Here is a 27049-nt window from a genome sequence, read left to right on the forward strand (position 1 = left end):
GGCCACAATTGTTAAAGTGTGCATTTCCTGATAAAACTTACTTCTCACTTCTAAACGTTACCGATCGTTCGCAATTATTTTCAAAAGTCAAAAGAATTTTTCTTAAGTCAAAAGAACAAAATTCGTAATATCCATTCCGAAATTCGCGAGAATAGTTTTTCTTTCTTTTTCTTTTTTCCTTCTCTCTCTTTTTTTTTCTTTTTTTTTTTTTTTGTTGAATTCGAATCTGAATTTGTAGCGACAATGGAAAGAGAGAGAGAGAGAGAGAGAGAGAGAGAAAATAAAAAGGGAAAAAAGAAGAAGAGAAAAAATGAGTCTGGTTTTCGAGACTGCGATTGTTACTTTCGTATCGACGTAGTTTTCTCAACGTCATTAAAATCGATCCGTCGATGATCATAAGCGAAATAATTACGATCGTCGAGGCGTCAATTACGTTCTCTGCCCGAGGTCAGGGGCCATAATAACAGATCACTTTGCTCGACTTACGGAACGGCGGTGTTCACGTTGAGGGAACACAGTTAACGCGTGATTATTCAATTGAAGAAGATTCCTGGTCACGTAGAAACTTCGTCGGTCCGTCAAAGCCACCTTTTCCCGCCAAACTTTGAATTTCTATACTCGGTTCGAGTTTCGTTCGATCTATAAATATCTATAGATATACTCGATGTAACGAGGAACGAGACTATATCTTTTGCTTGAGAAAGCTTATATCGAATCGTTTATTAAATACAAGATTTAACAACACAATAATAATAATAATAATAATAATAATAATAATAATAATAATAATAATAATAATAATAATAATAATAATAATAAAATACAAATATTCGTTAGCTATATGTCGTATATGTCATACGTCTCTCTTTGGCAAACATACATTTGCGGATCTTCATTTATAAGATGAGCTCGCAAGATTACTTACGTGCTGTGCGTTTGGAAAACTTTAACTATAATATATTATAAAAATAACGCGGCAGGTCTGGTCTTGTCCCTTATGTTTTTAAAATAATCGAGCCCTTTATTTGCTCGATACTATCGCTACTTTATAATAATAGCTTAAATTAATAGATATTATTACCATTTATTAACATTACCAGCTGTTATTCTTATTAAGTACTATACACGTGATATACGCAAATAATAATAATAATAATAATAATAATAATAATAATAATAATAATAATAATAATAATAATAATAAAATAATTATAATAAATATAATAATAATTATTATAATTATTATTATTACCATCGTCAAAATGAATAATATTATATAAAAATGGTCTGTACGATTTAAAGTCTATATGCTAATCCTTTCAGTCGGAGGTACGCACAAACGTGCGTTTGATCCTATGTACATTTTGGTACGCTTTAAAACCTGTCGGATTGAATAAACGAGAGAAAATAAAAAAATAAAAAAGAGGAAAGAGAAAGAGAGAAGAAAAAAAAATATAACATCATATAATGAAAGTGGTCTCGTTATCGACGAAGCGATAAAAGAGGGCGTATCGTTTCATACGACGTAAACAGCGTCCTTGCACACGGATATCCTTGCCTCCTGTAGGATTCTCAGCCTTGGTCCCAAGGGTATTCCCATTTTTTGTAATCTCTCCTCGCTCAAGTAGGGCAACTCCACCATACCGACCTTCTCCTTCTCGAAGGCACTCGCGTATTTCTGTGAAGCAGGAAAACCAGTTCGTATCGAATTCAATGAGTTCATTGGAATTTCTCCAAGTTGCTTCTTCTTCTTCTTTTCTTTCTTTTGTTTGCTTTTTTCTTTTTAATCATCATTTACCAACCTCATACCCAAGTTCCCTGAGGAAGAGTCTGATAAGGGGTGGTTCCGTTCCGAAAAACTTGGTCAGTTTTTTCACCCTCGACGGATTGGACAGAGCCGGTAATTCGGAGTCCTTTATCAACGGCTGCGACTGCGATCTCACCATCGCCATGCTCGTTTGGGTTCGAAGTGCCGCGATTTCCCCCCTTATGTTCTCCATTTCCTGCGAAAACCTGGTAGTAGTGGAGTCTTGCGACAGTCGCTTCGATTCCCGTTACAATTTTCGCGTTCTCGCTCACCTGCATCATCATGTGCTGTGTTCTCATCTCCGAGCTGAGATGTGCCACCGAACGTGCCAACGTCACCACGTGAGACTCCAACAGTTGAAATCTTTTGTTGATACTCTGAAATAAAATGGAATGAACACTATAGTTGATCCATTCCTCGTATATTATTATTATCATTATCATCATCATCATCGTCATCATCGTCATCATTATTATTATTATTGTGTTTAATTGATCCCTTGCTAACCTTGATGTCTTTGGCTTTTTTCATACGATCATCAATCATATGCGATCTACGTTTATCGTGATGTCTCGTAACTGGTCTAGAAGATACCGATGACGTTGGTAACGAAGAAACGGAACCGTAACTGGTCAAACCTCTCGTCTTTCGTCTCTTCTTAACACTACCACCCAACAGTTTCAATACCTATAAAGAACGAAGCATAAAAATTTAAAATAAGGAATTTGTTTCATTAGTGATTCATATATCGTAACTGGACAGTTACCTCGCTATACATATTTTCCAAGCCTTCCAATTGCTTCCTGATCGTTCTAGCGTCGTTGGTACTAAGATCGGAATCACTGCGGTCCAGCATCGAATCCAAATCAAGTCCGGTCGTCGTAGACGTCAGATCAGCAACTTCCCAGTCAAAAACTAACGTAAGTTACATGCCGATATGTTTTTTTGTATAAATTATACAAAGTTTCTTTTTGTTTTTTTTTTGGTTGTCTTTTTTAGTTCTTTTTGTTTTTGTTTTCTTTTTTGTTTTATTGGAAACAAATCATAATAATCCATAAACTTACGATGAGAGAACTTTTTATTCGAATCCTTTTTCGATGTAGAAGCACCGCGATGTTTCGAACTGCTTAGGAACCCTCTCTTTTCCATTGCTTTGCCATAATCACCGTAACTCGGCTTGGAACCGTAAGGCAAGCTGAAAAAGATATTAATACTCGATCGATTATATCCTTTTAACGCTCACCGCGAAGTAAAGCGCCCGATTCGATCTGAACTCTACGGTTAAAAAAAAAAAAATTCGAAGGTGAGCCGACGCAATGACCGGAAGTAGCATCATCGTTTATAGGAAGAAGGGATCCGTTTGAAGTCATGTTACCTCGCCGAGTATCGATTTCTTGGCGTCCGTGGGCTTTCATGGGGTGATAGAGGCGGTAAAGGCGGTGTCACGGACGATACACTTTCGGATAGAGTCGAGTGTGCCATCGCTGGAACGTCTCTTGGTTCTAAAATGCTCCTCAATTCGGATTCCACTATATCGACCCATTCGGAGTCTTGCGCTGTTATTAAGTAGGACAGAAAATATAGCTTCTCTATAATCTACTTTCCTTTCAGAATTGAAGATTATCTCCTTCTTCTTCATTTATGAGTCAAACGAAATAATAGATTTATTAATCAAAGTTCTTTTCGACTTATTAAATAATCAAAAAATTAATAACGTTTTACCGAGGAAAGCAATCGTTAGAAGAAAGAAAAAAAGAGAGAAAAAAGGAAAAGAGATCATAATGAAGTATCGATCAATAAATGTATCCTATAATCCTAAAAAATGTATCCTATATATCTTTTTTTAATTTTAATATCATCCAAGAGAAAAGTCGTACGAAGATGAAATACAGAGTACGAACCTTGCGTCAAATTTCGATCCTCAGGAGGTGGTCGCCTTCCACTGGAATAAACCGCAGAACCCCTTCCAGAATCGACGTTCGAAGAACTCTGACCGGCTTTATCGTAATCCGAACCAGATCCTTGATTTTGAATCTTAAGTCGAGCGATACCCTGTTCCAGTTCATCCTTTCGACTGTCAGATTTCGTGGCAGAATCTTTTCCCGAATAGGAGGAACCAGCTTCTAGTCTCTTCGAAACGTCCAACCCTAAAGTTTTGGAACTGGCTCCGATCCTCGTTGCTTCCATATCAGATTCTTTCGATATTTTACCAACAATCGAATGGTTATTATCGTGTTCGGTTCTCCTTTGCAATTCCTCGATCCTCTTTTGAACTGATATATTCTCCGGCGAATCTTGACTCTCCTGTTGAATAATATTAACCCCAGAATGTTCGTGATCTCTCGTCGAGGATCTTATCATTTCGTCCCTATGTATACCAAAGCTAGTTTCCGGCCTATAATCCTCTTTTCTTTGGGAACCATTCCTACCAAACTCGTTCTGTCCTCGATCTTCAACGGTTATCTCGTACTTCTCCTTGTCCAATGGATCCATCGTGTGATTCTTCAGTCCATCGACCACCGGATTTCTCGATGCTTCGCTAATAGCTCGCTCCTCTTCATAAGAGAGCTGAGGTTGAGAGGCTGCCTTCTCTATTCCCTTCGCTGAATTTCGCCTTTGAAATTCGACCTCTTGATTGGTTTCCGACTTCATGTAGACTTGTGGTACACCGTACCTTGGCCTCCCTTGAGCATAATGATAATATACCTCTTGACTGGATATCCTTAACTCTTGAGTTTGTCTAGAGGTACTCGGTAGATCGATTTGCGACCTGGACATAGCCTGTCTAGCTTGTTGATATTGTTGGTACGATACACTGTTTGAGAAATATGCCTGTTGTTGTTGTTGTTGTTGTGGTTGTGGTTGTGGTTGTGGTTGTGGTTGAGCACTTCTCGCACCGCCTTGCTGTTGCCCCGCCATTTGTTGCTGATGCATCTGCTGAATCAACTGACGTTGGTGCATGTTCTGAGCGTGCTGTTGCGCGAATCGTGGACTTTGGTGATGATTTTGGTTCTGATGCATTAATTGTTGGGTGCTTTGGTACGGTTGACTCATGTGCTGCATACTGTTTCCTACTTGTTGTTGTTGTTGTTGTTGTTGTTGTTGTTGTTGTTGTTGTGGCTGTTGTTGCTGTTGTTGTTGCTGCTGTTGCTGTTGTTGCTGTTGTTGTTGCATCGGTAGTCCGTGCTGTTGCTGCTGCTGTTTCTGCACCGTGCTATTCTGGCCCTGTTTTATATTTTTCAAAAGAATCTAGTTAGATTACTTGTATCTCGTGATATAAAAGAAACTTCGACCATTATACCTGTCCCTGAGAAGGATTCGAATGAAGTCCTTGATGTGATTGTTGATTCGTCAATTCGACTGTCCCTTGAACAACGTAATCTCTGGCGACATTTTGCACCTGTTGACCACCTGGCGTTGATTGACCGAAAGAAGGTAGTTGAGTTTGATGAACCGTCTGTACTCCACTAACCGGAGCGTGATGGGTTACGTGAAGCTGTGCGCTCTGTCCCGGTAAGTTCGGCTGAAGTTGACCAGGTAGTGGTACGTTTTGTTGATTGCTCTGGTAACTGTACGAATGCCCGTATTGACCTAAATCATCGATATCATCGCAGATAGAACGTCTCCGATGTAACTACTCTCCGAGTACAGAACACGATCGAAGATCGAGGAAGTAACAGACAATCGGTCCAATTCTCATGCTGAAATTACAATTGTGTAACGAAGTTATACCACGATAAAATCCAATCCAATCGAATCACTCACGCGAGAGTTCTGTTATTTATCGCGGGAGTTCGTTGCTCTGCGCATTGACCGAAGAAAAGTACGTAACGCGCGTTTCTCATTAATAAAGATGGCGTCGCTAATTATAGCGAGAACATCGAGCTTCGCGATACGCTCGCTGTGCATGCTTATTATTATTATTTATAATTCCACTCGGTCATCCACCGTGTTTTAGTTTTAATACTATTATTATTATTATTATTATTATTATTATTATTATTATTATTATTATTAATATTATTTTTATTTTATCTTATTATTTTGTTTGTCTCTACTCGATTAATCATTTCATTTCTTTTTCTTTACTTTAAAAATTATATTCCTTTTCCTTCCCCGATCGAAGATCGATTGTTGTTTTATCGATGGTTCGATAAAAATCACGATCGAGTTCGTTTTACCGTAAGCGTTTTTAGGATACTGCTGCATGTTGACAGGAGGTTCTTGAGCACGAGGTTTCCCGTAAATGGCTTCCTTCTTTTTCGCTTCTTCCTCCTCGATACTCTTACTAGGTTTCCTTAGCTCGTCAGCGGCGTTGTTCAAACTCGCTTCCGGTTCTGGTTCGACGTCCTTGCGATTCTGACCAAATCGACTGGATATCATGTCCTTGATGGTATGATAGGTCCTTGACAAGGACTTGGATTTCTCTTCGTCTATCTTTGTCGATCTTACGACCGTTCCACTCGTGGTCGATCTAATAAGAAATAAAATTATAACGAAGATTTATTACAGTTATTAAAAATTCGATTGAAAATTTTTAATCGTAGGATAACTTTTATTATCATTCGTCGAAAATATGCATAATTTTCTTTTTAAATTATTGCAATCGCATATGTAAATCCAATTGGAAGGTTTATAAATCAAACGCAATAAAAGTTATCCTAGGGACTTAAAAAAATATCATTGACCGATTATTATTAAAACAAATGGAATATTTACAATGACGATTCTTGCGATTGATAGTTCCTCGCTTGAGCTTCTTGCCTCACTTCGTGCATTTGATTCGCCTGGAAAGGGAAAGAAGAAAAAAAAAAACGAATAAAAAAGATATAAATTCGAATGCGCCGATCGAACGCGCCTCGTCTCACGGTTCTAATACGTGAGATTTCTTTTTCTCCCCCACTACCATTATTTCTTCCTACCAAAAGCAATGTCATTTCAAGTTTGAAATTTTTCCTACAAAAGTGATTCCTCGGAATCCCAGAAAATGATTCTCTTTCGAAGAGGGCAGTGGACGGCTAATGGCTCGAGGCGGCTGTAAGAGCGAAGCGCGTGTGCGCTTAAGCCACACATGGAATTTCAAAGTTGTCGGACTGAATTCTCCGGTTCTTAGGAAGGGATGCGCTTGGAATAACAACGCTTTGCCTGGTGCAAAGCGAGAGAAAAAGAAAGAAAGAAAGAAAGAAAGAAAGAAAGAGAGAGAGAGAGAGAGAGAACCTAGCGTGGCTCTCTCAAGCATAGGGCCCTAAAGCAACGTATCGTGCATACGGAAAAAGCTTTTCTGACTTATGACTCTCTACGGATACCCACCGTCAGGATTACGCGCATTTCAAAGATAAAAAATGATTATTTTTGCCCCCAGAGAAGAGGCCGAAAAACGTCATCCCAACGACCATACTTCACGAAATTCACGATCTTAACAACGTAAGTTCATACTTCTCATCATTTCTGATGTGATCCATACTTCCGAAGTTCCGAAGCGAGTAGCCTATCGTTCTTTTTTTATTTCTCAACTTTCTCAACTGAATAATCCACCTTGTCGTTTTTATTTTTATAGTTATGTAAATGTAAGTACATATATACGTAGACGTGCGTGTATAATTATGTCCTCAAAGAGATATCCAGATACTTTAGTTCTTTTTCTCTTCTTTTTTCTGTTTTCTTTTTATTTTTGTTTTCCAAAGTACTAACCAAGTAAACTAGATTCTATGTTACAATGGGTATTCACTTTTTCTTATTATTATTACCATTATTATCTTTCGTAAGAGCATGTTAATAATACACAGTGTAGTACTATATTATAACGCAACTGGAGAAATTTAATATACCAGAGAGGTAGAAAGGATTGCGTTAATGAAAGGATATTGTAACATGTTCTCAGCGAGTTAGTGATAAAAATCTGAAAGAAAGCCTACATATCTTTCTCTTTCTCTCTCTCTCTCTCTCTCTCTCTCTCTCTCTCTCTCTCTCTCTCTCTCTCTCTCTCTCTCTCTCTCTCTCTCTCTCTCTATCTATCTATCTGTCTCTCTGTTTATTTCTTTCTCTCTCTATCTGTCTCTCTGTCTATTTCTTTCTTGTCCGCCTACAAATAAAACCATACTCAAACAATTAGTTTGACGTGGGTGTAACGATCGATCATGACTTTTAGAAATAGATTTTCGTACGTTAACGATTCACGGATGATTCATTAATTAAAACTGCGCTTTTCTATAATAAACAATTAATTGTCTCGAAATTGACGATTTATTCGTTTTAACGACATACGAAGGTGTTGGTTAGAACGAAGAAAAGATGATTATCGTTAATATCTTTTCTTACCTCTTGTACCCAAGCCTGCTGCTTGATAGGAGCATCCGGTGCGATCGCTACTCTTCCGGCAGTCCTCTGTTTGTACTCGTGAAGAATGGGAATCTTTGAATTCTTATCCCCTGATGACAGGACCACCTCTCTTTCTATCTGCAATCGAAAATGTCGAAATTTCTCTTACTTATCCTATTTCTAATATTCTTTTAAATGTAAAATAAAAAATATTAATTTAATATTAAAATTAATGGACGTTATATACCTATTTTTTATTGTATTTAATATTGTTAATAATTAATTATAATTAATTATTAATTATTTAATATTTAATAATTAATTTTTTATTGTATTAATTTTTTATTGCATTCAATCAAATTGAATTCAACTTATTAATAAATGCAATTTTTTTTCCTTACAATATCTGCTTGTGCTATATACATAATAAAAATTTTATTAACATGATATGTACAATAACGGATTTACGTACAAACGGTAGAGGCGTTCGTTTCGAACTTCATAAGACAGAGACTTTCCAATACGATAATATAAATTTATATTATGTAATATATATCATTGAATAATCTATTGGCCGATATATAACATTTATTTCAATATTTCTGATTATAATCGTATTTGAACGATTTATTTCTCACTTGGCCATTTGCATAAACAGTCCAAGCGAGAAAATATATATTATGCATAATTAATTTACTTTAATGGGGCCCCCAAAATTTGTCAAACGCCTTAGGCAACTTGAAAGCTAAATTCGCCAATATATATATATATATATATATATATATATATATATATACAAAACATAGTTCATATTATTGGACCAATTAAAGTCAGCATATAAATTGATTAAAAAAATAAAGAAATAAAGAAAAACAAATATCCATAATTTCAATAACTTCAATTAAAGAAGAAATCTGAGATCCGTTATAAATCGATGAGTTCCGTAAAAGAATCTAATGTTAAAGGAAAAAAGACAAAAAAAAAAAAGAAAAGAGACAAAAAAGAAAAAGAGAAAAGAAGAAGAAGGAGAAGAAGAAAAAGTAAAAGGATAAATAAGCTTAACACCGAGTTTATTCTAATTAAATGACGAGAGGAAGAAACGTGCGTGCAACGAAGAGTTACAAAGTAAATTTTGAGGAGACGCCTAGCGTACGTGTGTTGTTGGATGGTGAAAGGCAGTGAATTCCAATAAAGAGAGAGAGAGTGAGAAAGAGAGAAACAGAAAGAGAGAGAGAGAAAGAGAGAAAGAGAAAATGAAAAGATACAGAGAGAAAGAGAGAAAGAGAGAGAGAGAGAGAAAGATTCTTCGCTCTAGGAACATGAAAACGGAAGGAACAAGATCGTCGCGACGCGTACATATTTTTCTTTTCTCATTGGCATTCGAGATCTCTCTTGACAATGTTAATACGAGAAAAGACGAGGATGCACATGCGCTCTTTACCGAACGATTCGATCGGAAGGTACTTCTTGTTTCCATTCCCATGATACACGAGGAGTCCCTCCGAGATACATCGAGACTAACCTCGACGTGTGTTCCATATACAGGGTGTTCCATTAACCGTTCTTAAGGATTAAACAAGAGCCTTACAGAATGTAGGTCAATCGATCTTTCCCAACTTACGTTACAACGTCGAACGTTCTTAAAATGTTCATAAATATTATTCGATAATCGTAAAAAAGATCGTCTGCGTTTAATAGAAACAAACAATTTGAAATATTCTACATTCTATTCGGAGATAGAGATTTCGAAAAATTGTTTACGCTTTAGATCTTACTCGTAAGAGATTTCCAATTCGAAGTAATGACGTTAGTTCGGACGATTGATTTTATATTTCCTTTTCTTTTCTTTTTTCTTTTTCTTTTTCTTTTTCTTTTCCCCTTTTTCCCTCAACTATCATTACTTTTATTTGGAACACGTTCTCTTTTAAGTTGATTTTAAACGAAGGTACACCCCATAGAAAGATATATCTTGCGCGTAGGTGTCACCGAACCGAGATATACTACTTCGGTTTAAAAGCACTTAGCCGTACGCGATCGAAAAAAAAAATTGCGAGCACTTCTGTTCTGAGATTATCGCATAATGGAAAATCAAGTCGGAAATACGACGTTTATGGATAATTAGGATGCGAATTAGTGTAGGATCTTACATGTCCGCGAATAACTAGTTCGAATAGTTTAACTCGTTTACTTCTACATTCTTACTATGAGAAGTGTGTTAAAGTCCTTACAGGTTGCGATCTCTCTTCGATGCTAGAATAATCCAGGAAAGCTTTACCGTTGTCGGACGTAATTTCCATCGTAACACGATTACTTCCATGGACGGATAAAGATCTTCTTTGCGGTTGGTGCGGAATAACGTGCTATCTTACACCACAATAATTTCGACAAATACGGAGGAGGGGAAGTTACATATTCGTTTCGCGCGAGTTCCATTTCCGGGATATGAAAAAGATCAAGAAATCCGGGAAATTCGTTTGTTAATGCTCTTGCTCGGATCTTCATAATCGTTTTGAAAAGTCCGACTTTTTTTTTCATTTTGATCAAATATTTATACAGCGTAAAGTAATTGAAGATATCATTCTGAAGAAATCACAATATTTCTTTTTATTCGTCTTTCTTTCTTTCTTTTGTTTTCGTTAATATGTTGAGTAATGTTGTAGATCTTATTTAATAGATTTTTTTATAGATTAAAATTTTTTCGTAGATCGCATTTAAACGATCAAGACTATACTTTTTTAATAATAGTAAAAATGATAACGAGGAATGCTGTATTTTTTATCTACAAAATGTTATGAAAGATATCGTTAATACGTCGGATATCTTAAAGATCAGAAAATTTAGACGTGGAATTTTATGAATTTCATTAAACATTTTTTTTTTTTGGAGATTTCTTCTGAAAGATTCAAAGTATACGTTCTAATAATACTTACAAAATGTAACAATGAATTCTGTAATATTTTTTATTTATTTTATCTAAACTTAATAGGTACATTAATTAGATATCAAATTATCTGACGAACTAGAAGATTAAGGCTGATAAAACAACGTTGATAATTATATCAATCGATACACGATGACAAAGAAGAATTCAAGGAGAGTTTACAAGAGATGATCAAAAACATAGGAAAGTCGATGATGCGTCAGACTATTCATCGATCGCGATCTTCTACTCGATTTCTTCTCGCCTTCGGGGACTCGTATAGAAAAGTGGTCTATCTGAACGGCTATCGCAACACTTCTGGCTTCCGGTAAACGGTAATAACGACCGTATGATGCCCCTCCCCCCTCCTCCTTTCCCTTCACCACTTTGTACCAATGTAGTCCTCTCTGAGAATCTTCCCAAGAGTCTACGTACCAACATACAATGAACTGCTATTTGAAGATTTCACTTGGAGTCCAGTGTCCGCATTTAATTCGATCATTCGTGCCTCCGTAATATATATGTAAATACATATACGAGCGAATTCATGACGATGTGATAAAGAAAAAAGTAATATATATAAGTATGTGTACACGTGTGTACACACACACATATATGTATGTATGTATGTATGTATGTATGTATGTATAGGAACACGTGAGATTTCTCGATTTATTTTAATTTTGCACGTGCAAATAAGTATTAAGGAGGAACATGCGAGAAGAAAAAAAAAATTATAATTTCTTGAGTGAAGAAAAATCTGGAGTTGTTCGGGAACGTTATATCTATCTACCTACTTGCCAACCTACGTATGGTATAATATAGTCGTGATCTTACGGTGGCTTTACGGGAGCTCTTGAAATAAAGAAAATGAAATTATCATATCGTCTTGATAATAATTTCACTTGCGGTTATCGAGGCTGGCAGTAAAATTTAGCGACACGCGGTCGAGTTTGCTCGTTTGGATATATATATATATATATATATATATATATATATATATGAAAAAAAAAATAGAAGAAAAGAGAAGAAAGGATCGTAGAGAGATACGAATACGGTTGACGTCGTAGAGTATATCGTGTCGTAGGTGCTCCTCCTCATATATACAAGTAGAGACACACACATAACGCATACACATGCTCGTCTCCGTTCGTAAGCATGTGGAATAAATGTAGTCGGTCCCTCGTTAATTAACTTACCGCACCATCCATGACGCGTACTACCACCTATGTTATTCTTTACGTACTATCTCTCCTTCCTTTTTAATTTTCTTTTTTATTCCTCATTTTTTATTTCTTTTCTTTTCCTTCTTTTAACCTTCCCTTTTCTCTTTTCCATCGAAGTAAAAGAGTCCAAAGATCGTAACAATTTCTCGTTGAAATTTTTCTTCGTCAAGATAAGATTTTTTTTTTTTTTCATTCCACATTTCTGTCTCCTTTTAAAATCGTCCTCGTTTATCGAGATTCCCCGATAAAATGTTTCTAATGAGTTCTTGCGAACGAAGATTTCAATCGATACATTCGTTACAAGGAGCATACACTTACCGGAAACTTGCTACTGTGAGTCTGCAAACTGGCCGCCTGTTGAGCCTGACTCGAACTCTGTTCCTCTCCGTAGAGCGGTGGCATCCTGTATTCCGGTGCAAAAGGAATTTGCCCGGAATTTCGGATCTCTGTTCCAACGTGATTCGCGTCTCTTCTTTCTGTACCGGAAGTTGGTACTTGCGGATGTGCTAAGGCTACCGCTCGCCGATCGTCCCACTGCTGCCCGTTCTGTTTCTTCTGATTGTTCGGCACCGGTTTCGGTGGTGGTATTGCCTTGTAAGGTCCCTCCTCATCTGCAACGACGACAAACAAGAACTCGCTTTATTTTATCGCCATTAAATTAACGTATTCACGCTTTTTTTCTTTCTCTTTTCTTTTCTTTTTTTTTTTTGTCGTAATAAACTTGCGTATATTTATCAAGAAATATTTATACATCGTCAATCCATTCCATAATTTTTTTTGTTTTTACATTTTATTACGTAACATCCGTTTGTGTGTGTATATACATACATACACACATATATATATACATATATATATATAGTTATATACATATGCATATATATATATATATATATTGTTTAGCGTTATTTTTTAGCGTTATAAAACTTTATTATTCACTGTCGCATGCAAAGAGAATATCAACGGAATACACAATATATACAATACACAGAAACATACACAGAGAGACACACAGAGACACACAGATAGACACAAATGTCATGCGCGTACACGCAAAACACATGTACCTTGATTCTGATTCTGTCGCCTAAGACGATTCTCCTGCTTTACTTTGCGAACGGTAGTGGCCATCGCGTGTTGGCTGACCATCTCTGAAGGGTGGTTTCATGAACCACGTATGGATCTCCTCTTCCTCCCCCCACTCTCACCCTCCTTACAAACGGATCCTTCGCACTCGCTCGAGAGCACGCGAGCTTCTCCTTATCACTTTTCGCGCCTCGTGAAAGAGAGAACGAAACGATGCGTTAAATATATATCCGAACACAATTTTTCTCCAATCCGACAAGATTTCGAGGATATAATTTCGATTTATTTCTTTCTTCTTTTTTCTCCTTTCTTTTCCTCTTTTCTTGTTTCCTTTTTATTTCGTTTTTTTCCCTTAAAACCCCAAAAGATCCCTCAAGATCGAAGAACAATGTGACCACTTCTCGAGCGTACTGAAAGAAGTCTAACTTTCCATTGAGTGAACGTCTGGTTCCGCCATTCTGACTTCACTTCCGGTATCGTCCCACCACGCCACGAGAAATCATTACGAACTACGGAGGGAGAACGATCGAGCTGAGGAAAGAGAAAGAGTAAGAATAAGAGAAAGAGTAAGAGAAAGAGTAAGAGAAAGAAGGAGAAAGAGGGAAAGAGAGGGTGGGAGGAAGATGGACGTAGCGGAGAAAGAAAGGAGACTCGTCGAGGATGAAAAGAGGAAGGAGACATGGTGGGAGTGAGTGAGTGAGTGAGTGAGTGAGTAAGAGAGAGAAAAAAAGAAAGAAAAAGAGAGACAGAGAGAGAGAGAGAGAGAGAGAGAGAGAGAGAATGAAAGAGAAGAGACACAGACGCCGAGATAATTTATTCCAAGTCCATACTCAGCCGGACTCCGTGGCGCGCGTCGGACGAATATCAAGCTGCCGCTACTGTCACCGGTCAGACGATCTCTCGATCCTCGATAGATCTTCTGGTACAGCAAGAAGAAGGTACTTACATATATACACACACGCACGCGCATACACACATATAATGTATATACTCGCAAGAGAGAGAGAGAGAGAGAGAAAGAACGTGTGCCATCTCGCGTACTCCACTTTCTTGATCTCTTTCCAAGAAGAAGAGGACCGATCGAAGCTTCTACTTTTCTCCATGAGTCTTCTTGATATTCGAAGAGTCTTTATTTCGAAAATTTATCGCTTTGAATAGAAACTTACGAAATTTTATCCTTGACGCGTCTCTCTCGACGCCGTAATATTGAATATCTTTTTCTTTCTTCTGGCTTTTTCTTTTCTCTCTCTCTCTCTCTCTTTTTTTTTCCTCCTTGTTTTTTTCTTCTTTCTTTCTTTCTTTCTTTCTTTCTCAGAAGAAAGGAAGAGAGAAGCGAGAGGATCATGTTAGAAGGAATTTGAATATGTTTAGAATTAATTTAACGAACACGATAAGGATAACTCGTTCGAGTTAAACATCTTTTATCGAAGTTTCTAATTGGGTTTTAATTAGTTTTATTTACAAGTGTCTCATTTAAATAGAATAAAATGGAAATGAAATTATCTGGATGGTAGATATAAAGGGGACAGCGCGGAGGAAGTGGTGGGGGGATGCGGGGAAGAAAACATAATATTTCATTTGAATGTCAAAGGTAAAAAAAAAAAAAAAAAAAAAAAAAAGAAATGAAAAAGAAAAATTAAATAAACACAACAATCTTGTATTAGATTTGAAAACGTAGGAGATATTCAATCGGGAATAAGAAGAAGAATTCAAATAACGATATATTCAACGAATAATGAATTCTAATAGAATATAAATTCAAATTAGATTACTAATGGATTATTATAAAATCTTAAGAAGATGAAGAAGGGGTAGAATGGAGGAGGGGGTGGAGTAAAAATTATTCTTTTTCTTTTCCACACAAACTCGATCGCGAGAAGGAACACGAAACACGATAACGATGCTGTCCGATAAGATATCAATGAACAATGGTACATAAAACGCAGAATGGCCGTTAACGAAGGCCAACGTTCTTCAAGAAAATGAGAGAGAAAGAAAGAGAACGAAAGAGAGAGAAGGAGAGAGAGAGAGAGAGAGAGAAGAAAATAGGAAGGCATCGGCCTGCAACGAAGAAATCCTTCGCTCTTTTCCTATTTTCTCCCGCTCTCTTACCTCTTTTCCACGAGACTCGTTTCGCTCTTCTCTCCGTCTCCATTTCTCTCTTTTCCTCTCTCGTGTTCACCTGTATAACACGCTCAAGCACGAGTACACGCGCCAAGGAGAGGGGAATCACGCATGGTTGAATCGTTTAAACGGCCCCTACCTTCCGAGTCGTTCTAGCTCTTATGTTAGAGTTTACTACGTTCTCTACCAATAGGGCTGGATATGTGGATCACTGTAGAAGTCTTTCTCTTTCTTTCTTTCTTTCTTTCTTTCTTTCTTTCTTTCTTTCTTTCTTTATCGATCAAGCTTACTCCAACGTATTTTCTCACGACACACGTCTCGTATGCGTCATCTTCCTCTCTTTCTCTCTTTCTTTCCCCATTGCTTCGTATTCGAAGGAACCCTCCGAAAGAGTGGACGACACTTGTGTCTTCCGTTTCTCTCCCTCCTTTTCTCTCTCTCTCTCTTTTTTTTTCTTGTTCTCGCTCTCTTTCCTTCTCTTTCTTTCTCCCCATTTGTCGGTATACCTCGAACTAAGGACCTTGTCACAGGATGTGGAAACGTCCTAAATCTTGGCCTTCCTGTTTCCTCCTTGACCTTGAATAAATTTCACTCGGTATATCCGAAAGTATATATTTCGAAAGATATTTCTATTTCCGTCTATCTATGTAACGTATACCTTCTATTCCAGTATTCTTTGCCGGCAAATATTATTCTTCTTCTTCCTTTTGCCGTAGAAGATATCAGAGTTATGGGTCACTCGTTTCTTTTTCCTTTCTCATTTTTTTCATATAAAAAAAAAAAAAAAGAAAAGAAAAGAAATATAAAAAGAAAATCATATTCCGTAGTGACTCCATCAAAGAGAAGAAATGAGAAATTTTTCTCATCGTTCCTTTCTCCCTTAACTTTTACCTTCGCTTTTTAGATACGACTCGTTCGGATAACAGCCTTTTCCGTACCACGAGATAACAAGCCGGCGTGACGATATCGATCGTATATTCAAGCCGTAAGCAAGCGCAATAGCAATAGCAATCGCAATCGCTCGTCTTTCGGCGATTCGTTATTTCTTTCCTAGTGTCGTATATTCGATTCGCGATCTCGGCTAAATTTTACCGATCGATCGAAGAAATTATTGCTTATTTCTATTTCTCTCTCTTCCTTTTTCTCTTTCTCTTGAATCCTTAGACTCGAGAAACCTGCCAGCAATTTCTTTTCTACCTTGTTTTTTTATCTTCTTTATCCTTTTTTATCTTTTATTTTTTTCTTTCTTTCTCTTTTTTTCATTATGTTATTACTTTACCATCGCATCGAACGGGATATAAAGAGAAAGAGAAAGAAAGAGAAAAGAAGAAATGAACGAAAAGATAAGACGTAATAAAGTATTCGTAAAAAGTCGTATTTCGTAGGTACTCGCCATTAAATAATCACGTGGTATAGAATCGTAACACTGAATCGCTAAGTTGTTACTCTCTCGCGATTGACGCTTCTGCAGACACGATTATATTACTACATACCGTGTATGTAACCTGACATACTAAACGCGTGTGCGTATTCACGAACGATCAGTGTGGTGTTCACCAATATCAGTTAAAAGAAAGAGAGAGAGAAAGAGTGGGAGAGAGACAGAAAGAACGTGAGAGTTCGGTGTGAACCGAGCTTTCTCCTTCGAATCCAACGCGTGACGTTGTTCGCCTCTGGGCAACACCTGAATAGCCAATTTTTTTCTCGTGATCATGGTAAATTCATCGCGTTCACTCGTCTCTTCTTAACACCGACGACGATTTTTCGATTTTTCGTAACGTAATTTGAATAAAAAGAAAAAAAGAAAAAAAAAGAAGGAAGACAAAAAGAAATAAAAACAAAAAAGAAGAGAAACAAGAAAAAAAGAAAAAAAGAAAAAAATTGAATTCTCACGATATTTCAATATAACGATATATATATATATATATATATATATATATATATATATTGATTCTCAAGAACGAGATGTACATTAGACAGGTATGTTGTTACGTTTCTTTGCGGTAAGTAATGCCCGTGTAACACTGTCCTGTGGTCAGAAGGAAAACACTTTCGCGCGATTCTTCGACGAGAGTATCACGACAACGATCGCTGGATCTTGATCTTGAGATAAGTTTAACAACGGGGAGTCCAAGGTTTGTTGACGGCTTTTTAATATCTCTCATCGACTTTCGGCGGATACTATTATCAAAATGATAACGAGTATTAAGAAAGAAAAAAGGATGAAAGTAAAGTGGAAGAAAAAGAAAAAAGAAAATTGAAAAAATATTATCGCGTCATATGGCAGCCATTTGTAAACGCATCAATGATTTTAAATTCTATTATAGAGAGGAATACGATTCGAAGAAGTGTCTGAAGTCTTCAAATGAATGTAATATCTATTTTTTTTTTTTTTTTTTTTTTTTTTTCATTTATATTATATTACAAAAAATATTCTCTCGTTACTTTCCTATAAATTTCCTATGAATTTGTTCTTCCCCTATGAATTATTTCATACGTACATATATACATGCATACGTCAAATGTATTATCCGTATATATCTTTCTAAACAATCGATAAAAATTCTCATCGAGCTTGATTAAATATCAGATCAGATAAACAATGAATATTAAATAGAAAAAAACGAAAGATATAAAGAAGGAAAAAGAGACAGGCGACTACATCAAAATCAAAGATTTTCTCGATCAGTTTAACGCACTTCTAGTAGCTCATTGCCGGCTCATCTCTTCGTCGTCTCACTTCCGTTTTTATTTTGCTCCTATTTCGTACGACGTATGCTTCTTCTCCTTCCTTCTCTCTCTCTCTCTCTCTCTCTCTCTCTCTCTCTCTTTCTCTCTCTCCCTCTGTCTTTCTTTCCCTCTCGTTTTATCCTGCAGGGTCTCTCTCCTCTCAACTCGTCGTCTTTCTCTCCTCTCATCTCGTTTTTCTTTTTCTCCGTGCGCTACAAACGGCCTTTGAATAGCGTCTAGTTTTTGCCGAACAACTAGTTTCACCGAGGGTTTTCATTCTACGCTATCGACGTACCCGAGCGTCCTTCGTCTCTTTCTCGCATCGAGACGCGCCGTGAGAATGAATCCTTTCTTTTAAAATGAATATACTATAAGCCATTACACGATTTCTTTGAAAAAAGCTACTTTCAGCACGAACGATTTTTAGTCCATTTAATTTCCTTCTTCTTCTTCCTTTTCTTCTTCTTTTGTTTTTATCTCCTTTGATTCGTTATTTCGTTAATTATTCATATAAAAAAAGTATACGGAAAGATCTTCGTCGAATTTTGATAGATAATATCTAAAAAACATTGAAATTTTGATAATCGAGGAAAGAAAGAAATTACTTTTTCGACGATAAAGAATCATTTATATGACTATTGGAAATTTTCTCGTAATATTTCGACATATTGTTTTGAAATATGAACGTATATCTAATGCCTGCCTAGATCCGATCGAAATTACAGCCACGCTACGATCCAACGCGTAGGAGGAGGACGCGGAGCGAAGCGTGACACGGAAATCGAATGAAATGCACCGTTAAAAGCCGTCACGTAAATAAACCTCTTTTAAGTCGATATGGAATTTTCGAGCTCGACTATGATATTTTCATACTCATTAATCTGCTTTGCGCACACTCCAAGAGAGAGAGAGAGAGAGAGAGAGAAGAATCTAAAATCGTTGATGCGTTTACAAATGGCTGCCATTTATATGCTAAAAATACGAATTGCTTGCCGAGAAATTTCGTACTACGTTAATATAAGTGCTTATGTACACATATAGGTAAGTGCTAATATTCTAATTTAAAAAATGACTCAAGTAAAATATCTGTAAATATATTTTTATATATGTAAATAGATATACACATATCCTTAAATATTTCCATATTATTAAAATATTATTTTCATAATACAATTTTCGATAATAATTCTATATTGTTGAACATTAATATATATATATAACATTTTCATAATAATATAAGAATTCAATATGTATATCTATATATATTTTAATATTAATTATTGAATATTTTGATATAGATTTGTTATAACGTTAGTTTTAATGTTTAGTATATTTTTACTATTAACCAAGAAACTCTTACAAAAGAAATATATGCATATATGTGCTTAAAGTATATAAAAAAAATATATATATATATAAGTTTACTATATTATACTATAGTGCTTATGACTCAGACCGTTTTCATAATAAGTTATTCTCATATCGACATTCAATTTAAGTTCCTTAAATTCGCCAAATTGGGAATCTAACGAATCAAAAGATAAATTTCGTTCTATCTTTCTCGATATAGTAACGTACGATGATTCTTTCAATTCGTTTCTTTTTTCTTTTTTTGCAAAATAACTCCATAAGTCTTATCGTCGTTCCGCGTTCATCCATGACCGAGTTTACGAGAACGTAACAGATGGAATATGAATTCAAAACGTTCGATATGTTCTATGGAAATAACGATAGAAACGTTAGAATGACTAGTACACGTTTAGTCGAAATAAAACGACGAAGTTGTAACAACGTTTCCGAGTATCAAAAGATTTTATCAGAGAAGACGATTGAAATGGATTTCTTTTATATCTTTTTGTTTTCTTTTTCTCTTTGTTGTTTACTCGTTTTTTATTTAAATCAAAATACCCTCTATATAAAAGATAAAGAAGTTCTTCGATGTATGCGAAATTTTTTCACTAAACCTGTCTAACGATTAAATATTTTTTCTCTTTTTTTTTTTTTTTTTTTATTATCTCTCCCTTTCTCTTTCTCTCTTTTCTCTTCCTATCTTTTCCTTCCTTGAAAACAGGTTTCCATTCTCGTCCTATCTCTATGACAGAAAAATCTAAACGAGCTCGATCCACTTTTCCGATCATAACTGCCCTGATACATATACACAGTAAATCTAACAAGTACTCTTCTCTGCATTAATCCTTTAGGCTCTATTTCGTTCTTTCATTCGTTTATCGATTTGTAATCTGTAAAATAGAGCTTGTATACACTCGATGATATATTTGTAACTAGAAAATACGCGTGTATATTAAATTATTTCATATAATTCATAAATTTAAAAGATGAAGAAAAAGAAGAAGAGAAAATTTCTTCCGTACCTATATATTCAATTTATATTCGTAAAATGAATGAATACATTTTAACATTAATGGAGTTTAATGAATCATTGAATATGAGAATAAACGTTTGTCAACAGATTGTATCTATTCTTTGTCAATGATCAAATGATATTCATTTCAAGATTGATAGTAAGATTAACGATCAACGTGTGCAATAATCCTATTCGTTTCTTCGTAATGCTCGCATTCTCTCGTCACTCCACTCGACCGTGTTTACTCGAATGCTTCTTCACGAAGGTTGCAGCAGAGTTCTTCGAGCACGACACCGTGAAACGATTTCTTGAGTTAGAAAGAGAAAAAGAGAGAGAGAGAGAAAGAAGACTATCTCGCACGATGACACGCGTCTTCAACGGTACGAACATCTGCTGCTTGCGTTTGTCTCGCGTTTCTTCGTATATCGTAGCTTAGAATCTAACTGTACAGGTTTACGCCAAGACTTTGATCTGTTCTCGCTAAGTCCATTTTTAGTATTTATTCGTGTGACCCAACGTTCTTCGAAAATTTTATAAAAAAAGAAAAAAAAAAAAAAGAAATAGAGAGATATAAATATAATTTCATATAGAATTTAATATTAATTAAAATGTATTCGCTGTTTTCCTTTAAATTAAATTTTTGTTTAATGATGGAATTTCTTCACTATTTGATATATCTAAATGAACATAATATAATATAATAATTTATTCTTATGTATATTTTAGTAAATAATATAATAGTGTAATACAAATACGCAATAGTATTGAGAGGCAATTAGAAATTGAGAACGTTATTAAATAAACAACACTGCGATGTATTAATGTATAATAGATAATGTTTATACGTATCTCTGTAAACAACAAACTAGTATATTATAAATGAGTATTATATATTATATTCGTATTAAATCTTTCTTTCTTATATTATTACAGATCACTTTTCTTTGATGACGAAGATGATTGTCGCCATAAAAATCTTTCTCGTAATAACAATAATATTAATCTATTCGATAATTACAATATTAATTAATATCGCCGAACGTTCGATTAATCTTGGCGTTCAAGTTATTAAACGAGTTGAAAATCTGAAGAAAAAAAAGAAAAAAGAAAAGAACGTAGAATACGATTTATCAATATCGTAGATAAATCTCCGATAAAAAGAATGATACTTATCTAAGTTGAAATTCAGGATAAAACGAAACGTTCGCTGGTTTGGTCCTTGGAGAGAAATTATTTCGAGACGTTCTATGTATTGTGAGAGCTTCGAATCGAATGTTATTCGTTCGTTCTCCGTTGTACATTTATAACTTCTTAGAACAAAGTAACGTTTAAATCACCTTCGTGAAAATGTTTTTCATTACAAGGTCGGACTCTCCTATTGCTCATTCCGATGAAAAAAGAGAAGAGTGAGAGGGGAGGGAGGGAGAGAGGAAAAGAGAAGATTCAAGAAAGATAAAAACAGAGAGAAAGAGAGAGAGAGAGAGAAAGAAGATTCGAAAGAGATAAAAACAGAGAAAGAGAAGACTCTAGAGAAATAAAAACAGAGAGAGAGAAAAGACGAAGGAGATAAAAACAGAGAGAGAGAGAGAGAGAGAGAGAGAGAGAGAGAGAGAGAGATAGATAGATAGAAACAGAGATGAAGATATTAAAAGAAGCTTCGCGTAAACATTCGTTCGAATTTAATAGTCGTTGAGAATTCAAGAACGAAGAGAGAAAATATATAGAAGGAAGAAAGTAAGGAATACGGTAACGAGAAGTGTAAAGTGAATTTCTCACTTTGCTTTCGAAGATGTCGTCGAAGCTCGTTTAGCAACTCGTTTAAGTATCGTTCTAACGTCGTCGCTACGCGTAATAAAATGAAGTTGTAACAGGACGAGTCCTTCCTCTTTCTCTCTCTATCTTTCTCTTTCTCTTTCTTTCTCTCTTACACGCACGCACACACACACACACACACAAATGTAAACACACACGCACACGCGTACACGTTCGTTCGTCCGGATATATGTTCAGTTTTATCGAAGTTTCGCAAAACAATTAACTCTCCGGCAATTAGCCACCGTTGAAACTCGCGTCGACGAATCTAATTAACCAGCAACGAATCGAAGCTAGAAACTCGAATGAATTGACGGAGCAAACATTTAGGTAGGTAGAACAAACGAAGGAAATGACTAAATCCTATGTCGTACGATCGATATTCTCATTTCTAAGGAGATCGCCATAATTTCACGCTAAAGAAATCCGTCAAGCAAATATACTTACTTATAGATATATGTATTTATGCATGCATATATGCGTACATGTATATACGGGTTAAATACAATAGTAGTCTGATGATGGACATAGAAATGCGTCTATTCCGCTCTGTAAAACTGGTTTCCCCATTTATCCCAGCTTCCCCATCCCGCGCTGCGCTATTTCTCATCTGTGGACGGTTTCCCTCGACAGGAAATCGAGGAGTTTCTGCGTTCCCTTAATAACAAAAGGCAGATAGGATTTCTAGACGTTCCTAGACAATCCATACGCGATCTTATTGCCGCTCGAAATATTTCCATTTTTCTTTTTTTGTTTTAACTCTTCGTTTAGATTTCATTCAGTTTAATTAGCATTGATGATCTTCGAGCGTGACAGTAATAACAAGCGGACGTACATATACTTATAATCTTGCGTACGCGTGTGTATACTCATGTACATACATATGTATATACATATATGTATATTTTGTGCACCTTCAATCATCTTACTTTAAAATCCATCATCACGTATGCAACTCTTTTCTCATAGGAAGTCCACCAGGAGTTCGTAATCTTCCTAACTGTTTTTTCTTCTCTTCTACGGCAGAGATTCAAAGATAATGAACATTTTTACTTGGAGAAGAAGTTGCCTAAGGGCTGCTAGAGAATTCGACGACGTGGAAAGAGGAAGAATATAAAAGAGTAGAAGAAAATTATACTGAGTACTCGGTATAAAATCTTCCTCTCATTTCCTGTTTCTAAGCAACTCGAATCATCGAGCATTGGGACGATGCAACGTTCGAAGACATTTTTATCATCCCCTTTCGTCGAAAATTTTAAGCAGCATCCAATCGTCGTCATCGTCGTCGTCGTCGTCGTCGTCGTCGTTTCTTACAAAAGTATCCTCCAGGCTTCCGATTTTTCGATGCGAAAAACTTGGCCGAGTGCCTCTCGCTATACAGAATTCGATATAACTCGAGTAGATCGATTCGAAAAGTGGGTTATCTACGATCTAACACGGTCGCATCTCCACGGCCCCTAAGATATAACTGTATAGTTACTTTATTTCTCGACATGACTCAATTCCCTTGCGTTCCGGTACGCCGAATAAAATCGCGATTGTTTGAAAATAACTAAATCGATGCCTAGAGAGATATATAGTCTTTCTCTTTCTCTCTCTCTCTTTCTTCTCTCTCTCTCTCTCTCTCTCTCTCTCTCTCTCTCTCTCTCTCTCTCTCTCTCTCTCTCTCTCTCTCTTAAATTAATCGTATCGAGATATAACCCGAAATATTTTAAGTTGAATTTATTAAAATTTACTCGTGATTAAATATGTTTATAATATTTGATTAATATAAATTAAATTAATCGTATCGAGATATAACCCGAAACACTTTAAATTGAATCTATACAAATTTACTCGTGATAAAAAACATATGTAATATTTGATAAGCGTAAACATTACTAATGATTATAGAAATGAATGTGATCGTTAAATAGAATGAAACATTATAAACATTATAAAAATGATTATGTTCGAAATTCCTGTTCTATCCGTCTTGTCTCTTCGTTTTGCTGTCATTTTTATAATATATATCTATATTACCGTACGATGAATTATTTCGATTAGGTTTGTCTAATTAAAAAGACATTCAATTGACAAAACATCGACGTGTTATGCAACGAGCATCGATTCGAAGGGTTGCACAATAAATAAATCCAACATTGATTCATCCTACTGATTTTTACGCAATCATCTTACTCTCTCATCTCGCTACGCGTCGACGATAACGCTCTTAACCGTTATAATTCTTTTTAACGAGAATCGCCTCGTTCTCGGCGCGTGGCTCAATTAACTAACTCGAGTCGGTGGGATAATCGAGAACGAACGATGCCATCTCTCTCTCTCTCTCTCTCTCTCTCTCTCTCTCTCTCTCTCTCTCGCTCTTTCTCTCTTTCTCTCTTTCTCTCTCTACCTCTTTCTATCTCTCTCTTTCTCTCTATCTCTCTATCTCTTTCTATCTCTCTCTTTCTCTATGGATCTGAAACTTTGAATTCGCAGTAAGAAAAAGAAGAAGAAGAAGAAAAAGAAGAAGAAGAAGATGATGATGATGATGATGATGATGATGATGATGATGATGGTGAAGAAATGGTAGACAGGTTATTGCACTTGAGAACGATTCGAGCGAAAAAACGAGGTAAATTGTTGCACATTTAATTGGGTTACGATCCATGTGCTTTGCACGACCTTTACAACTTTAAATTCTTACGAGGTACTTTTATTAACATTGAAAGGAGTTTTCCGACAACTAGGAGTTCGCTTAACGAGAACGTAGATTATCATTCTTACGCGCTCATGAAAAGTCTGTTACGGTCTCCTCTCCTTCCCTCCGTATCCCCCACTCCACCTTCTTGAATTTTCTATGCCATGAGAAAATAGAAGAAAATAGATTTTCTTCATTTCGAGAATACTTAGGTACCGATGTAATGTAAATTAACGAGACCGGTTTCATCTCTTAGCTGCGCCTTCCTTTTATATGCGAAGTCGTGCAAGGGAAATATCCAACATGTTTCTTCTTCTTCTCTTTCTTTTCTTATTCCTTTTCTTTATCTTCTTTTCTCTCTTCTTCTTCTTCTTCTTCTTCTTCTTCTCCTTCTTTTTCTTCCTCGTTCTCTTTTTCTTCTTTTCCTTCTTTAAACTTTCTTGCTTCCGTTGACTTGTTTTAGGAAATACGTATACTTTCTCAAGTTTTATAGAGTAACCCGTTTTCAAATAGACTTTCTACTTTCTTTCTTTCTTTCCTTTTTTCTGTGATGATAAACAAAAAATAAGAAAAAAGAATATACGTACATACGTATATACATTCAACCGTACAAATATATATATATATATATATATGTATGTATGTATGTATGTATGTATGTATAAAGAATGAAAGAGACGAGGGAACAGTCGAGCATTTACCATTTCGCATGGTTCTATCGGAACACGCTCGGTCATCTCGAGAGGGAGACAATATTACCCTCGAGAACGTTGTCCTTATATATATATATATATATATATATATATATATATATAAATGCACGTATACATATACACCTAGGACGAAGCAGCACGTTATACGAAGGTATGTTGCGCACATGTTCGTTCGTAGCCGTTGCCGCGCGCCAGAGTTCATTCTCTTACGCTGATTCACCTGCTCTTAGAATTCTCCTCGGCTCTAATGCGATGTGATTTCGCTTCGAATCCTTGCTGAATTTCACACGAGCGAAAGAGGGTAGTGGGTGGGGTAGGGTAGAAAAGGAGGGAAATGGATGAAGAGGGTGAAGTAGAGAAGTCTCGACAAATCTGCGACGATGATTGCGAGGCATGACATAAGATAAGATACGATCTAAATAATCGTTTTCTAATAGTATCATTTGTTTTATTTTGTATGAATTATTTAGACAGAATGTTTGCATTACATCTGAGGAAAGAAATTCGACGAAAAATAGAAGGAAAAAATAAAAGAAATAATAAAAAATGATTTTTTTAACTTACCTCTCGGCTATCCTACGACGAGCACGTAGGGATTGACATGTTTGGACGTTGTCGATGATTCAAGTCGATCCGTTTCACAGAGGAAAAGATAGATTGATAAATAAATAGATCGAGAGAGAAAGAGAGAGAGAGAGAAAGAGATAGAAAGAGGAAGAGAAAATGAAAATGGGAACACTTCAGAGTTTCACACAGAAATATCGAAATTCTCGATAAAGTTTCGTCGAAACACTGACACGAGAATCTCTTTCTCTTTCCTTCACACGAGACACCGCACGATCCAGCGAAATCGAGTTGCGCTCATATTCAATCCTCGCAAAATTTTCCTTCGACACCAATAATCGTGGTCGTTACCTCTTCTTCCTCTTCCTCTTTTTCTTTTCACTTCGATTTATTTTGCGTGAAATCCTTCCTCGTTATTTTGACTTTGTCGATCAGTAAAAAAATATCTTCGTCCGATCGAAAATTTTTGTTTTCTCCAGACGTGATAAGAGAGAACAACGTAGACAGACAGAGAAAAGAGAGAGAGAAAGAGAGAACGAGAAAGAGAAAGAGAGAGAAAACGAGAAAAATAGAGAGAAAGAGAGAGAGAGAGAGAGAGAGAGAGAGAGAGAGAGAAAGAGAGAGAGAAAGAGAGAGAGGACAAGTTAAAAAGAAAAAAAAACGAAACAGTGAAAGAGAAAGAGATGAGGTAAAAGAGAATGAAT

At 36.0% G+C, this 27049-nt stretch overlaps 1 protein-coding gene across 6 annotated transcripts; it reads right to left on the reverse strand.

The window, feature by feature from the left end:
* Positions 1-281: 281 nt before the first annotated feature.
* On the reverse strand, positions 282-26845 carry LOC122631591 (mediator of RNA polymerase II transcription subunit 12-like). 6 transcript variants are annotated; one of them, XM_043817476.1, is made up of 16 exons: positions 16140-16629; positions 15988-16057; positions 13339-13888; positions 12590-12882; positions 8126-8263; positions 6527-6594; positions 5989-6281; positions 5109-5398; positions 3709-5032; positions 3183-3363; positions 2872-3002; positions 2574-2722; positions 2315-2494; positions 2080-2184; positions 1803-2003; positions 282-1678 (listed from the first exon to the last, which is right to left on the reverse strand). In XM_043817476.1, exons 3-16 carry the CDS (start codon positions 13418-13420, stop codon positions 1517-1519), a joined length of 3597 nt encoding a protein of 1198 aa, XP_043673411.1. In that variant the 5' UTR covers positions 13421-13888; positions 15988-16057; positions 16140-16629; the 3' UTR covers positions 282-1516. The 6 variants fall into 6 exon arrangements, with proteins under 6 accessions (XP_043673411.1, XP_043673409.1, XP_043673410.1 ...); XM_043817474.1 differs by having other exon boundaries at positions 15988-16629; XM_043817475.1 differs by lacking the exons at positions 15988-16057; positions 16140-16629 and adding an exon at positions 14188-14903.
* Positions 26846-27049: the final 204 nt, after the last annotated feature.

Source organism: Vespula pensylvanica, chromosome 9 (assembly GCF_014466175.1).
Source record: "Vespula pensylvanica isolate Volc-1 chromosome 9, ASM1446617v1, whole genome shotgun sequence".
Lineage (NCBI taxonomy): Eukaryota > Metazoa > Arthropoda > Insecta > Hymenoptera > Vespidae > Vespula > Vespula pensylvanica.

Coding starts and splice junctions, on each gene's coding strand:
- LOC122631591 (XM_043817476.1), bottom strand. CDS start 13,420: ATGGTCAGCCAACACGCGATGGCCACTACCGTTCGCAAAGTAAAGCAG. Junction 6,595..8,125: donor AGCAGGCTTGGGTACAAGAG/GTAAGAAAAGAT, acceptor TTCCCTTTCCAG/GCGAATCAAATGCACGAAGT. Junction 2,004..2,079: donor CACAGCACATGATGATGCAG/GTGAGCGAGAAC, acceptor AGGTTTTCGCAG/GAAATGGAGAACATAAGGGG.